The following is a 16,563-nucleotide window of genomic DNA, read 5'->3' as shown; positions in this document are numbered from 1 at the left end:
GAGAGCTTTTCAAAAGCAGTGGTAGCTCACTGAACCATTGGGAGATCGGCATGGAGGACATAAATCCCATTTTACGCTGGCAGGAAGGGCACCTGCACTCACCCAGCCTTCCTCCTTCCCTCTCCTTGCTGAGTGCTCCCTCCTTGGGGTGCTCAGGACACATTTCTGTGGCTCTGACTTGTGGCATTCACATTCTCAGAAAAAATTCCTTCATCCAGGATTTTTTCTTGGGAAGCTGTGAAGCCTTGGAGAAAAGGAAAACAATTCTTATCTCGTTTGCTTCTCCTGTGTTTTGCTGCTTTGGAATGTGTTTGGAGATTGTTTACCCACAGGTTTGATTGGATTCTGGTGTGAGTTCTTTTGACTCATTGGCCAACTGGGGCCAAGCTGTGTCAGGACTCTGGAAAGAGTCACGAGTTTTCATTATTATCTTTTTAGCCTTCTGTAAGTATCCTTTCTGTATTCTCCAGTTTAGTATAGTATTCTTTAACATAACATAGTATCATGAAGTAATAAATTAGCCTTCTGAGAACATGGGGTCAGATGCATCATTCCTGCCTTGGCAATGTCGGGGCATTTCCCAGCAAACGCAGTTCTGACCGAGGTGCTCTTCCCTTGCAGTCAACGAGACGCACGAGGTGGGCGCCGTGAGCAACGTGAGCGTCGCCAACCGCTCGGCGCTGAGCTGGCGCCTGGCGGGGCTCAGCCCCAGCACCAAGTACAAGTTCTACATCAAAGCCTGCACGGCCAAGGGCTGCGGGAAGGCGGCCACCGAGGAGGGGCTGACGCTGGCCCAAGGCGGTAAGTTCACAAAATGCGCCTCGGTGTGGAGGAGCTCTGAGAATAGCGGGGAAAATGTTGCGTGTGGGTAGAACCTTACAGAATTAGGGCCTTGTTACCCTTGTAAAATCATGGCTTGGGCCTGCTGCTTTGGCTAAGTAGAAGAGGACTGTGGGAAAGTGACTCAGCTGAACTGGAGGTAGGAAAACAAGTTACAGAACCATGATGTGCTCACGTCGTGGTTTGTGGTGGTTGGTTGAATTGCATTTGTTGTGCTTAAATGGAATGCAGCTGATAATGGCCTAACTGCTTTAAAAGGCCTGGTTTTTGCAGTAAAGAGCTCTCCTTTGCACCTGCTTGGGGACTGTGCATTACTCTTCTTGGTAACAGAAAAATCCATTGGGAATAATCCAGGCTTGACATTTCCTTTGTAATTAGGGGAAGTAAGTTTGTTTTCCTTGCCATGAGAGCAGTTAATGTGGCCATGGTGTTCTTCAGGGAAGCAGAGCTCATCTGTTTCATTTTGCTGTGCAGTCCTGTTTCTGTTCCCACCCATCAACTCCTTAAGCCATGCTGGAATAAGTGAATTGCATTCAGGCACGAACAGAAAATTGAAGATGCAGATAATCTCTTCTCAGTAATACTGTAAAAACAAATTCTGCCTATGCATGAAGATGGGGGACTGCCAGCAACATTAGGGTCACCTGTTTGACATGGAAAATCCAGATAAACATCACATTGACTACATTTGTTCCATTATTTATGATTATTTTATCAGAGACCAGGAGTAAGTGTTTGTGTGCCACTTACACCCTGTGCTGAAACACTGATGTTCAGTGATTTAGAGGAAAATCCCAAGCACTCTATGATAGCTCATCTTTCACTTTCAGCTGAAATGAAATAAAATGTACTGTGCTCAGCAAGTCTGAGAACTCCACAGTATTGAGGAGCAGCTCCTTGCTATTATTCAGAAACCATTGCTGTGCATTTACCCTGGGGAAGGAGAAAGAGAATGTGATAAGCAAAAGAGACCTGACTGCATCATTTTTAGCAAAGATAACAATGTGCAGCAATGTTGATGGAAAACAGAAAAATGGCCCATGTGCTGTTGGACTTCTAAGTTGCAGAATTCTTTTCAGTTACTGGTAAAACAGGAAAAATGTGTTTTTAACCTTCATGTCCCAGTTCCAGATCCAGTCAGGAACTGCCATTTGTTTCCCAAGCAGTAAAACTCCTTCTCAACTATCTTTTGGCCTCCAGTCTCACTGTAGGATACCTGGTAGCAACTATTAATCACCATGATTTATTCCTCATTAAGAAAAGAAAAATATCTCTTTTTTTTCCTAAGATAAAAATACCCCATTTTCCCCATTAGCTGCCTTTTCTGGCCTTCATTGGGCAACCAGAATAATGTGTTTTGACTCCTTGAAATAACGTTGTCATGGTTTAGAGATGTTGACATTCATTTTGTTCTCATTCTCTACTTTCCTAAACTCTGTTTCAGTGGTGGCAACACCTGATTCGTGTGAAATACTCTTAGACTAGAGCAGTATAATTAATGAAAGCTGCAAGGGTTCAGTTCTATGATTTATGTGTGCTCCTTGCTGCTTCTCAAGCCACCCTAAATTAGGGCACTGCATCTGTCACTGAGATACCATTAGAGTTCTGTGTCATTATTTGCTGCCTAAATTGTTCAGATATTTTTCACCTAAACATGATAGGCTGAAAAAAAATACTAAAAATCACTCTTTTCAGTGACCTCCTTGGGGTTTTAAGCTGTGGTTTGGGGAGCGAGGCAATTGTTCAAAATTAAAACAATCTCTCTTTTTGAAGGAGGGGAGTGATTTCAGAAGTCAAAGTTTATCATTTCAAATGACCCACGTAAATGACAGATATAAAATGTGGTGCCCTCTGAAATGAAAGTCCGTGATGGAGCACTCCACGTTTCTTTGGGGGTTGATTCAGTGATTCTATAACCACTCTGTTCCAGTTTAATAATAAACCCATAAAGCTCTCCTTGTTCATTTTAAGGCTTTGGAAACTTCCAGTGCTGCAATTCAGCCTTTGCCATTGGTATTTCAGAATTTCTCAATGCAATCTCAATGCAGGAAAGTGGAGATGTTGAGGTGGCAGCTCTGGAGTCATTCACATTTATTTTTTTACTTATCTCCATCACTGATGTTGTTTTAATTTATTTGCTACTGTTGTCTGGAATTAGAAAGAAAAGGGAATTTCCTTATTTAATATGTGTGAGGATTTGTGTAGCACCGCTGAAAACAAATCTGTACAGGGAAAATAACTCAGAAGTTAAACACTTATAGGCAACCTAAGATCTTTATCATTTCTTGATAAAATGATTCTTGAACCAGAGCAAAAGGGGATTTGGATTGTACTGTAAAATAAATAACAGCTTAATTTCTGTGGTTTCATCTTGGTTTCATTCCACAGAAGAAAGTCCTTAGAAAATGACTATAATCTTTGTCTTCATGTTTTCAGGCAGTATGTCTTAAATGACCTCCAAACTAATTAATTTTCCCCTTGAAAATGTCAATTTCCCCAAGATCATTAGCCTTCAGAAACATAACACAAAATAATGTTCTTCCAAAAGTGAAAAGATTAATTTAATGTAGCAGCCCTTCTTTAACACAAAGCTCCTTTTCATCTTGTCACCAGTGTTGCTCGGGGATTACCAAACACATATTACATGTTGAGAATTTTCATTGTGTGTCCAGAAATCCAAGCATTAATGAGAAATTCATCCACATGAAGCCACACAGTTGTAGGTTTATTCTCCAGGGAAGCCAGGAAATAAAAGTTCACCAATTTCATTATATTCCAGTGGCTGTTGGCACGTAATTCCCAAAGGCTTTTGGAAAATCTTAGGGAGAGGTCCTGTCCTTCAGGACCAGAGTAACCATTTGGAACAGCACATGTGGGTTTAGCTCTCCTTTGCCATGGGCACAGTGGAAAAGGAATAATAAAATACTTTTCCTATATGTAACCACTGGTGCTGTTAGCAGCCAACCCTATTTTTTAGCTCACAATCTAGAAAATCTAATTAAATCAGTGCAAATTTCTTGATCATCACCTCACCTATAAATTTCTCTCAATAAACTTTACATACAACAGGTTTGCTAATCTCTGTAGTGTAAAATAATCCAAATTTATCATGAATCACCACCTGCACTGAAAAGCCCTGAAAATGAAGGATACTTGTGCTGCATATTTATACATTTTTAACAGCCAGGCAGCAGGGGAAAATGAATGGAAGTTCAGCTTTGCATTTATTGCAGCAGATGTATTTAGACAGGTATGGTTATAAATTAAGATGCTGCCCACAATTAGTATTTAGCTCTCAGACTGCCAGGTTTGGTTTTTTTATGTAAGTGTATTTTATAACAGATGTACTAACTTTTGGAGAACACTCTGGCAAATCTTCGGGGGTGGTTTCTATTGTTTTTCCCTTTATATCATAAGCTTCTATAAAAAATGTGTGCTCTGTTCTGCTCATAAATCTTGGAGCCCAGTAGGAATATTGCAAAATTGCAGTTCAGTGTTTAATGCTCATGCAAGTCCCATGGTGTGGCTGATAAATAGTGGGGGAAGATGAGAAGTGCTGGTGATAAGCCTTTATTACTAATGCTCCTTCTCCCTTATTGGAGATTAAAAACCCAACCCAACTGCTTTCAATTTTCTGCAGCTAATTCCTGCAGCTTTCAGGATGTTCCTGCCCTTCCAGAATGTGGAGCTTTGCCTTATCTTTGTATCTTTGCTTTTATTTTTCAGGAGGCCACATTGCTTTTTCTATTCCAGCCACCAAACCCGCCCCCATTAGCAAATATTTCTGCTCTGTAGGGCTCCTGTTGGCTGTGTCACACAGACCAGGAAGAAATGGCATGGAAAGAAACCTCATAATCACCCAGCACTGGACACTTGCTCTGAGTTTTAAAGGAAAAAAAGTGTTTTGGGATAGGAGATGGTAAATGGAGAGCTGTTGGTAAATCTCCAGTGCCAGGTTAGGCTGGGCTCATCCTCATCCCAAGGTGTCCATCCCAGCCCTGAGCTGCTCCATGTGCCAGGGCAGCTGCAGCATCAGACAGAGCTGAGCAATGAGTGGAGAGAAAAAGGGATTTTTTTCAGCCATCTCACTTAACTCTTTCTGCTTCTCTAAAGAGCTGATGGTTCAGAAAGAGTCTGCCACAACCTGGGAAAAAATAGGGGGCAGAGAAGGACTGGTAATGTTGGTTTAAGAATATGCACCACAAACTACCTGGCAGGAGCTCAAGGTTTAGGATTTGCTTGCCAGGAATTCAGGAGAAATTCTTCCTTAGGAGGCTGGTGGTGTGAACACTTTGGGTCATGTAGTTCCCATGTCATGCACAAGTGTCTTGTGGTATTTAACAGACATTGGGTTGAAGGTTCGTGCTCATTACTGTTGCTTTATGGATAATATTCCCATTTTTCTGATGCCTTGATTTTAAAGATTGTAATTAAAATGTACCTGTGGTATCCTGTTGCCTAATTTTCGGTTTGATTAAAAACTATAGCTAGATTTCACATACTTCATTTAGCAGAAATTACCCGTAGATGGATTAATTTATGCTAATGAGCTGTGCTTCAGTATCAGCAGTGTTTCAGCTGGATGTGTTCTCTCTGGTCCCAGTGGTCTGCTCATTTAACTGCTTATTGTAATACGTGGAGAGTTGCCTTAAAAACTTATCCTGAACTGCTGCTTTGACTGTGCTTGGATTTATCTTAATCTTTTTTTCTTTTTTTCCCTTCAGCTGTCAACTCAGCCTTAATCTCCAGCAGCTTCTTGCTTTGCTTATTTACTAGTTGAAGTATTAATGAGCATTGTTCCCCTGTCAGTGCTAATTGGCCGAGTAGTTTTCAGATTATACTTTGTGCTCAAGCCTTAGTTTACATGGCTTTGGACAAAACAGGCAAATCAGGCGACTGAGAACCATTCAATAATTATTTTTAATAAGTGCAGCCCCTCCAAATTTCTCTCCTGCTATCGAGGACAGGGACACTTCCATGTTGTAGGAGATCCCTCCATGTCACACACAGTTCTCAACTTGCTGAGTGGGCTGTTCATGTCCAGGCAGTGATTGTCAACTGCTGTAATGTCCTTTTTCCTACTTTCCACAAAAGCTGTTCTGAAAAATCTCATTTAATGCCCACAATCTGAATGCAGATGGGGTTTCAGGAAGTGTTTTGCAAATAACAAGGTTCCATAACCAGAACTAGTGAAATTTACCTTTTCCTAATCAAATATTAAACTCATCAGCAACACTTAAATGCCTAAATATCCATTTACAGGCAAATTGTTGAGTGACTTCTAAACCAGTGCTTTGTGCAAGCATTGTGTAATTTAAAAGGACACAGAAAATCACTGTCAGGAGAGAAGCAAGAAGAAATCCCACTGTTAATTTTTTCTGGGAGACGTATAAGGATCCATATCCAGCTACCAAGCTGTCTGTGCTTCCCTGCTGAGTTCAGTTCAATGGGAGAAGCATCAAACCCCAGATTATCCATACAAAGCAAGCTCGTTTGCAAGTTGTAATTTTTTAAGCAGGCATTAGTTCAAGCAGATCCATAATCCCCCATCAATATTAACTTTCATCCTGGGAGATGTACAAACCCCTTCCTGAACATCAGGATTACTCCGGTCTGCCGTTGATTTCATCTGATGGAACATTAAAAATCAAACAGAGGGGAATGTTTGGGGGTATTTTTTTTTGCTTTGGAAAATCAGATTGCCTGATGCCAAATGTTTACAATGACATGTTTTATTTGTCTGTTATTTGTAACTGTGCATTTCCTAGGCTTCCTGTCCATGAATGCCATTAATCCCTATGCCTTGAATGTGTGCATTCCGTAGGTAAAGGCAGCGGCAGGATTTCAGACGCAGTAAAGCCCACCCCAAAGTTTCAGCCCAGCGAGGCCCTTGAGCCTGGCACTGAGTACACAATCCGCCTAGTGACTAAGAACTGGGTGGATAACAATAGCATTTTTGAAGATGTAATTGAGACCAGGGGGAGAGGTGAGACACGAAGCCCTTCGAGGTGCTGAACGTTTGTTTTTCCGTGTGAATTGATGCTGAGGTTCCTGTGCAGTGTGAGTGACCCAAACTCATCGTTCCGTGCTGTGGCGTTGAGGTTGGCCCTTTGCAGTTGAATCCCATGGCAGCACAAACACACCCCGGGTTCTTGATTGAGCCCTGTGCTTTACAACAGCCTGGAACAATCCCAAACCTTCACAAACCTGTGCAATGTGAGAGGGCAGCTGGGACAAAACCCTTAAGTGGCCAATTTGGTGATTCGCGTGTACTGGGGGCACTTTTACCTCTCTCTCTTTCGCAAAACTGCTTTTGCATGAGAGGCTTAACAACTCTGTGCTCAGCTTTCCTGTGTGGTGCTAATCCTGTGAGTCAACTGCTCTCTCAGAGCCACCTTGCCAAGTGTCTGTGTTGTCCCTTGTCACCCGCACGCTCCCCTCCAGTCCCAAATGTCACACTCTGGACATTGCTGCCTCGCGTTGAAGCTGAGCACCTTCAGTAGCCATAGACTGATTCCATTAAGGTCCAGAGAGGAACGTGATGTGTTCGTGTTTTCGTGGGGTGCTGCCCTTTCCCTCTGATTAATTCTCTGCCTTTTTGCTCCTCTCCCATCTCCTCAAGCCTACGCTGGCATTTACGAGGGGATTTCCACCCAGGGCTGGTTCATCGGGCTGATGTGCGCCATCGCCTTGCTCACCCTGCTGCTGCTGACAATTTGCTTTGTCAGAAGAAATAAAGGAGGCAAATATTCAGGTAAATGGATTTATTGTCCTCTCCCTCTGTTCACATGTTAATGACCAACATCCTTCAGAGGTTTCTCTCTGGGGGCCGCAAGGCCGCGAGCACAAACATCCAATTAGGGTTTGTAGCTTTTGATAAATATCCACGGAAGGGATTTTAATGAATGTAAGTGGAGCTGTGCTGTGTGCTGGTCACAGAGCCTGCAAAGGCCTTTCCTAGCACTCCTGGAATATTCCAGCATTTAATCCAGCAAAGTCCTTGCTGGCAGGACTCCCTGCCCACTTTCCACCTGGGAACTGCTGCTGGACACATGGCTAGAACTTTCACAGGCAGCTTAACAGTGGAATATTTGGCCAAAAATTACCTCTGTCAGTATCCAAGCAGTGAGTAAGGATTTAGGTAAATGTATTGAAGTAGAAATCTGGTTACCCAAAGAGGTGATGGATGCTCCATCTCTGAACACTTTCAGTGCCAGGTTGGACGGGGCTTGGAGCACCCTGGCACAGTGGAAGCTGTCCCTGCTGGCAGTGGATGGGATTTAAGGTTCCTTCCAACCCAAACCATTCCATAAATTCTATAAATACTTGCTCATAATAAATTAGGGAATGGTCCCAAACTCTTGGAAGCTCACGGGTTGTGTCCAGCCAGCTCCAGGCCAGGCTGGAGGTGAGTGCAGATGGTTTTCCCATTGCCCCTGGGAAAAGAAAAATCCATGGCAGAACACAAACAGAGATCTGTCCTTTATTTTATTTGCACAGTGAAAGAAAAAGAAGATTTGCATCCAGATCCCGAAGCTCAATCAATAAAAGATGAAATCTTTGGGGAATATAGGTAAATAGGACCTGCTTTCACAAGGCTTTGTGTTTCTTGGGGTTTTGTTTGTTTCCAAATGCCATCATTATTCGGGACATTTTTATGGCATGCAATTAATGCTGTTTTTCATTTTCAAAGCAAACCTCATAGGAGTGGATAAGAGTAGGAATATAAAGGTATATCCAGTATATTTCAATCCATCCAAGCTGGGATATAAGGAAATGCTGATATATTGGTGCTTATTTTTCACTTTTTTTTGTTTTTTTGGTTTTTTTTTTTAATTAGCATTATTAGCATTGTATGAATAATGTAAATATATATGATAATTTGGGGTGTTGCTGAAAAGCCCACTGAAGTCAATGCATTGAATTCTATGTCTTCAGTGGGTTTTTGAAACTCAGACCCAAATAATGTAATATGGGGAATTTTGGGGAAGAAAACAAAGAAAAGTTTGGAATATGGTAAAAAATATTAAAAAAACCAAACATCTCTCTACAGAAATCCCTGTAGGAGAATTGAAATAACCACTTTGGCTGCTTTAAAATAACTAAAACTTCTAGCAATATGTAATTGTGATATGAAGTAAAATACATAATTATAAGAACCATGCTGGAAAACTGGTGTTGCTGCCCTTAAGGGCATAAAATTGCTGTTGAAATCCCACTTATATATACTACATTATTTGTACTGGAGTAGGGCTTTTTTTTTCTGCATAATTTCATCTTTATTTAATTTTTAATGCTTTCTAATGGGACAAATATTTAGAAAGGTAAGAAAGCCCTGAGGTTAATAACTTTGACCCCCTCCTTTCCCCCTGAAATCCAAACTTGTCTTTTTTTCTGAGGAGAAATGCCCTGTGCAGAAAAGTAGTGATTTTTTTTCTGTGTTGTTTATGCACATATTGAGTCCATCCTGAGGAAATGAAGCTCAGGTTAATTTCTCTGTCCCTCCTTAGATAAAATTGCCAAAGATTTGACACTGAGTTGGCATTAGCAGCAAGGGCTGTACTTGAGTAATGATGTCCCTAATCTAGAGGCCTAATTTAATTTTTTTTATATAATCTTTTAATATTTTCCCAATCCCCCCAAATGTCGTGTTCTTGTTCCTCTTCTGTAGTGCCATTGGGAGGAATGGCCAGCAAAATTCCCCTTTTTTTCCCCAGAATTTTTGTCTTGGACCTGCCCTTTTTCATGGAATTTTGACTGAATAGAGTCTGCAGCTGCAGACATTCCTTCTGCTTTGGTTTTTCCCAGTTCCTCCCTGTTAGTAAGGGCAAACTCCAGTGAGATAAACTCTGGCAAAATAAAATAACAGCAGAAAAAAAGGGAAAAAGCACCTTTATTGGTCATTTAAACTCAAAGGGATGCTCCCAAAGCAGTGAGATGTGATGTCACTGAAGTCATATCACCTTATCCATGCACCTCCAAAGGAAAATTAAATAAATAGGCCCTGAATGTTGTCCAGTGTTTTGTAAAATGAGAAGTGTCTCCCTGTGGGGTTCCAGATATTTGACATCAGCCCTGGTGGCTGGAACAGACCCCTCCAATCCTTTCCAGCATTCCCTTTTCCTTCCCCCTCCCTCTCTGTCCATTCTGTCTGCCCAAGGCAAAAAGGGGGAAAAACCCCAAATAGATGGGTGTTGATAATTCCCATTAACCAATAAATTAGTTGGAATCATGACAGAATCCCGTGTGCGAGGAGCAGGGCAGGACTCCGAGGTCAGCTCATCCTCACTGCACCACCCAGGTGTCCCTCACTGTCCCCTTCCCAAGCCACGAGCAGTGTCCCTCGAGCAGTGCAAGGCAGATTTTTGGAAAGGCATCTCTTTATTTTGTAGTGACAGCGATGAAAAGCCGCTGAAAGGCAGCCTCCAGTCACTTAACGGGGACATTAAAGCCACTGGAAGTGCTGATAGTCTGGTAGATTATGGAGAAGGGGAGCATGGCATGTTCAATGAAGATGGTTCATTTATTGGAGCTTATTCTGGATCTAAGGAAAAAGGATCAGTGGAAAGCACTGGGAGTTCTACGGCGACTTTTCCTCTCCACGCCTAAAATTGGTGTTTAATTGTGGTGTTCATCCTGGTTAGCTCCCCACAGTTACCTCGTGTGCTGGGGAGCAGGGTGCCAGTTGAGCCAGTCAGGAAAATCCTGACATCCAGGTAAAACAAAAACGAGTCACTGCCACTAAAAGATGATTTTTCCATCCTTATTTCTATGTGTTTTCTTCTGAATAAAACAGAGTAATTCTTTTTTCTACACGATGTGTTAGTCTGAGCAAACCAGAGTTTGCTCTGGTGGTGCATCTGTGTCCTTGCCTGCTGCTCCAGGTGTTTCTTAGGCTTGGAATATGTTTCTCTGTGTACTATTCTTGCCCTGTATGGCTGTGTGTGTGTGTAAAATTCCCTTGTGGCCTTGGTTACAACCTCGAGGTTATGGCACCAACAAAACCAGGTTACTCTGCAAAGTGACACAATGAGGAAAATTAGAATTGAAAATGCCAGAGAAATATATTCTATATATTGTATCACTTTTTTCCTAAAGAATTAAACTCCTTTGTGTATGATATTAAAAAAAAACAAAACTGTTTTAGTGGTTACAGCTGACGTCAATTCCAATACTTAGAAATGCAGCTTTACCCACAGGAGAGTGTGGGTGAAGCTGCTGCCCAGTAGCTGGCACTATTTCCTTAAATAAGTTTAGCTGCAGCTCTTTCCTGTGGCAAGGCAAAACAGGGTTCCCATCCACCATCACTCGAAATATTTTTAATTTTTCCCAGCTGCAAGCTGCATTTCTAAGCAAACTCCTTGGTGTCTGTCTCATATCTGTATATTTGTGAGCTAGCCAACATTTCATGGAGACGTTGTACATATGATATTAATATTGACACAAGTCCAGAGCAGCCTGGTTTTATTTTGAACTGAGACATGTTGCTAGCATGGGTCTGTATAGCTGTGTAGGAATGAGTAGATTTGCTTCTCAATATGGATTTGGACCAGCAAAATTAGTTTCCAGAAGGAATTGTGTGTATAGGAATCATCCAAACTTCTCATCATTCAAGCAACACCTAAACTAGACCTACCTGAATTTCAAGAGTTCATTTCTTTTCAGTCTATTCACTGTTAAATAAACAAAAAAAAACAAAAGCAAAGAACAAATATTCTGGTAGAGTTTGTTTTCCTATTTTGTTGACTGAATGCTGGTTTAAATCTGGTTCTTTGCCTCTCCAACACTAACTCAGCTGAGCTGTACAGCACATTTTTTTGGTCTTTTTGTATTGGAATCTCCTGAATCTCTTTTTAACAGCATTTGTATTTTTGAATCTGCTTGTTTGAGTAGAGCATCAACGTGGCTTCATTTCTTCTGTCACTCCCATCATAAAAGTTTTTCAGTAGTTCCTGCAGGAGGAATAGATCCTAAAAGCTGTTTGGCATCCTGATAGCAATTAGGCAAATATCCCCAAATGGCTCCTCCGTGATTTCAGTGGAAGAAAGAGAGGAAGCAAGAATTACTCCCATGGTTCTGAGTTTCCAGCAAGGGCTACAGTTAAGCCCAGGGAAATGCAGATTTTTCCCAGTGGAAGGGCTGTGGATCCCACACAGCTCCCCCCAGGCTGGGGCTGCTCCTCAGAGCTTGGCAGTTTCTGGAAGCCTTTGGTGCTCAAGCTTCTGCTTATCTGTGCCTCTTTTTGGGGTTTTAATTGGAGCTTTTAAGGGCTTTTTGTGTAACCTCTGTTTGGGAAAAGCAAACCCCAAACAGCCACCCCAAAAGCCCCATTCAGGCTGTGCCTATGAGTATAAAATGCTGAGTGGAAATCTGCCCTCAATCAAAAATTATCCCATCCCATATCCGTGACCCAAATTATTCACTTACAATTATTTATAAAGTTTTGTTTTCTGTACTTCACTCAATCCAAACATCAAAAAGGTCCAAAAGCCTTTTACTTCTGGGGGGGAAAGTAGTTTTCCAAAGAAGGGAATGCACAATTAGAGAAATGTGAAAATTGGCATCTCGTCAACACAGACATTTCCCAGCAGCATCTTTATCTGCTGACTCGTGTCTGCTGCAGCCCAAACCTGATAAAATCTAAGAACTGATTAGGCTTTTGACAACCTGCTGCTTGCTTTGGGCTGGTTTTCATGTATTTCATTTGGAAGTCATCTGCAGTGCTCAAAGGTCTTTGAAAATTAGGGAATGAAATTGGGGGTGAGCTTCCCCCAAATCCTCACTTGGGGCTGTGCCTGCACACCCCCATCACATTTTCTTGTGGGTCACTGCAGATAAACCAGACCCCTCATCCCAGAAAATGCTTCTGTTAAACAATGTTAAACAATTTCTCTGCTCAGTTTCAGACCATATTAGTGAGTGTCAAATGCTCCAATAATGGATATAAATCCCCGTGCAGCTCCTGCTCTGTTGCTGCTAAGAGGTGTTTGTGCTGTGCTGGTGCTGCTGCTTTTTCCACTCAGATTTTAATTCACAGCCTTAAATCTTAATGTTGGTGTTCCACGATGCCTCAGGACCTAAAAATCAAACAGGGAGGAAAAGATGTGCAATGGAATCTGGATTTTTGAACACGGGTTTTGAGGAATATGCCCAGTGAATATTAAACAAGTGGCTCAAACTCCCAGGAAATCTCACTCACCTGAGCTGTTTTCTCTTCCCCAGTCATTTATTTTCCTTTTTTTCCCCGCACTGGGATTTTTTCTGCTGTAAAGGAACCCTGGAAAGTGCAGGTTGGTGATGGTTTTTTAAAGATTTTTCCCGAAAGTAAATTAGCAGAGCAAGCTGAGGTTTTCCTGAGGAGTTTTTTGTCATTTAGGGAGCTGGGCTGTGTTTCTGCTCTGTGCCAGGTGAGAGGAAGTGTGACCATGTAGCTCAGTGAAAGTGTCACCAAGTGCTCTGCAGTTCATGGAACTTCCTGACTTGGAAGGGATCCACAAGTTCATCAAAGTCCAACTTCTGCCCCTGCACAGGACAGCCCCCAAAATCACACCCTGTTCTGAAATAGTGCACTGAGCATTGAATCTTTACCTTGGCTTATTTGGACTTTGTTGAATTTTTTTTTTTCTTTCTCAGGCCAGGGGTGTTTATTGAAATTAGCTGCTGGAAACCCATGGTGATTTTATTAATTAACACCTAGCAGGGAATTCCAGCCTGCCTGCTGGGAGGAGGGAGTCCAGCCACGGGAGCAGAACAGGGAATTCTTAATTATCCCATCCCAGGCTGTGGTTGGGTCCATTTGGTTCTGACACATTTTGCCTCAGAACAAATGTGAGAAGGGAAATGGCACTTTCGGATTTGATGTCCAAGTCAAGCCAGGATGTCTTTTCTCCCAGGGGAGCTGTTTGGATTCCCAGAGCAGCAAAATATTGATAATTTTTCTCTAATTTTATGTATATATATATATACATATACACACACACAGAGAGACATATATGTGTGTGTGTGTGTATATATATATATAAAAAACATATTTTATATATATATATACACACACATATATATATATAAATTTGATGACATTATCAAGAACCTGCAGGAACAGCCCCAGCTTCCCTCTGTCAAAATGAGGGGATCCAATCTCCAGAAACCCTCGTGGCTCTGCACTCCAGCAGGATAAATGAACAGCACTGGGCATCAAAGCCCTGCTGGGGCTGGATCTGTAGGAAGAGCAGAATTAGGAATCAAATCAAGAAATTACTTTCCCCCTCTGGATAAAATTGTGAGCCCATGTATAAAGAAATTTTAAAACTTTTGTTGTAACTCTCATCCTAAATGCATCTAATTAGCAAATGATTTAATGATTTTTTTTTTTTAATGATGGATATTTTTTCTGCTGTGTTGATGTTGCACAAATTCCAGTGAGTAGCTCTTTTCCTGTTAACTGCTTCCATTGGCTGAATGCTTCAATCCAGTGCACAAGAGGTTTTCATCAAAGTTTTCAGGCCAATATTATTTCTGACATGAAAGCAAATAGTAGCACCATCTTTCTATACATATATATATTTTAAAAAAAAGGTGGGGTTTTTAAACAGTGACTCCACATTTTGTAAAGAAAAGTTAGAATAACATTCACTGCTCCTTGAGCTTTTGAGAGGAAACCTCAGCATCATTTTTCACAGCCATTATTTAGCAGATGAGAAGTGTATTTAGGTTATTTTGCTTATCTGTAAGAACAGATAGAGAGAAAGGAAATTCTTCATGGAGAATTCCCTTTGTTTGCCAATGGATCACACCCTCAGCTGCATCTCTGTCAGTGTTTATGACAAAAAATCAAGGTACAAACCACGCTGGAGTAGCAGGACATGTTTACATTGCAGCTCTGGATCTCTCATGTCAAATCTCAAGTGATCTGCACTGATTTGTTCTGTTTTCAGGCAGGAGCCCCTCAGGGGGTTTGAGCCAAAGCATTCTGTCTGTTCATTTTTTATTATTATGGTTCTGACTTTAAACAAGAGACTTTGTAATTTCATGAGAAAAAGATCAAAGCAAATGTGGTGTCACCATCACAATGTTACTTTTTTGGGAGCTAAATGTTAGTGTGCATTGATTAAAGTTTAGAGAAACGTGTTGTACTGTAGTTGCTGTTTGTACCACGCAGATGTGCACGTACGGTTTGAAAAGATATTTTCATTTTACATGAAATACAACTTTGCTAATAAAAGTTTGACTTGATGTAATCTTCAAAAGCCTTGGCTGCAATCAGCAAGTTTCTTTTGTTTGATTTGGGTGTTTTGTTTGATTCTTTTTTTCACTTGACACTGTTGATTTGCTGGGAATCTGATTGAATTGTGCCTCACAGCCTTCTCTAGGCTGTGACATGTGGGGGTTTTCTTTTTGGTTTCACACCAAGGTTGAGCTGCCCTTGGCTTTCACTGGGATTTTTGGACACCATGGATCATCAGCCCTGTAGATATGAGAGCAAAGGATGAAGCTGACCTGCAAACATCCTGAATTTCATTCCTCATTTATTCCATGAGATCCTCTCCTGGACCAAACTATCACCCTATATATTGTCAGCATCTCTCACAGGCTTTACTCACCCTGTTAGCAGCACAAACCCTCCCAGCACAGAGTTTCTATTCCTCTTCGTTAAAGATCACCAGAATATTGGTAATCTTATCAATATCCAGGCTCACACAAACCAAAACCTTGCTTTGTTGTTTTTGGGGGGAAAACTACACTTGTGCCTAAAGTCTGGAATCTATATGTATTCATTTTATAGGAATTTAGTAAATGGGTTTTGTTTGCCAAGGAAAATACTTTGGCTCTTTTGTTACTCCCTCCCCTCTCCCCATCACCAATACTCTGTTCCAGGATTTATTCTACTCTGTCTGCCCATGGGCAAGGTTCTGCAGGTGAACAAAAATTCACCCTCCTGATACCTGGAACAGCCAAAGTGAGGACTCAATAACAGACAGCAGACAAATCTGTGGCAACTGATATTGCTGAAAAATCAATTTTTTAATGTATTTAACAGGAATCTGAAAGATCTGGTTGATGCTCAGGAGCATCACCCTTGATGCTGGCATGGCTTCTGTGCTGCTGAGTGTATTTCATTCATTCTGTGCTGTTCTGGGTGTATTTCACTGTATTTCAGTGAAATAAAGTCTCCCTTTTTCTTTCTTTCTTTCTTTTTTTTTTTTTCCACATGTTTTTAGCTGCTTCACTTCAGCAGGAAGGCTTCAGGACTTTTTTAATGCATTCTTCACCTGCAAGAACTGAATACCCTCAGTGGGAATGCAGGCCTGTGCTAACAGGCATTCACCTTTCAGGGAGGCATCAAGGGCATCCCGAGAAGGTTTTATTGTAATTCATATCCTGGAATAATGAGATTTACACTTTTCTCAATAGCATAATGGGGAGGAGAAAGTCCTACAATCATGTGCTTCACTGGAGTGAGAATAAAGGTGCTGCTGCCACCAGCAGGTGTGTGGGAGCAGATGTCACAGAAGTTTAAGGATAAAATATGGGATAAAATTCAATTTACATGAAACATGCATTTAAAAATATTCCTGGGCTATTTAAAATGAGAGGGAAGTAACTTCCAGTGGTGCAGGAGCTCTGGTTAATTATGTATAATTTTGAAAATATTTGATGTTTTGCTTTTGGGACAAAGCTGTCATTATTAGACCTGGTTTGGGGGCAGAGCATTCCTACTAATGC

The 16,563-nt window shown here is 41.4% G+C and overlaps 1 protein-coding gene across 1 annotated transcript in view; it reads left to right on the top strand.

Moving 5' to 3' along the window:
* The window catches only part of CHL1 (cell adhesion molecule L1 like), a 125,434-nt gene extending 111,679 nt beyond the window's left edge, over positions 1–13,755 (top strand). The window contains exons 25-28 of the mRNA XM_041425969.1: positions 622–801; positions 7,463–7,594; positions 8,341–8,413; positions 10,233–13,755. Coding sequence (XP_041281903.1) covers positions 622–801; positions 7,463–7,594; positions 8,341–8,413; positions 10,233–10,449 — 602 coding nt within the window. The 3' untranslated portion in view covers positions 10,450–13,755. The remainder of the gene's footprint in view (positions 1–621; positions 802–7,462; positions 7,595–8,340; positions 8,414–10,232) is intronic.
* The last annotated feature ends 2,808 nt before the right edge of the window (positions 13,756–16,563 follow it).

The sequence above is a fragment of the Onychostruthus taczanowskii genome, unplaced genomic scaffold, assembly GCF_017590055.1.
Source record: "Onychostruthus taczanowskii isolate IOZ18803 unplaced genomic scaffold, ASM1759005v1 scaffold9, whole genome shotgun sequence".
Taxonomy (NCBI): Eukaryota; Metazoa; Chordata; class Aves; order Passeriformes; family Passeridae; genus Onychostruthus; species Onychostruthus taczanowskii.
This window is presented reverse-complemented; position numbering and strand designations above follow the sequence as displayed.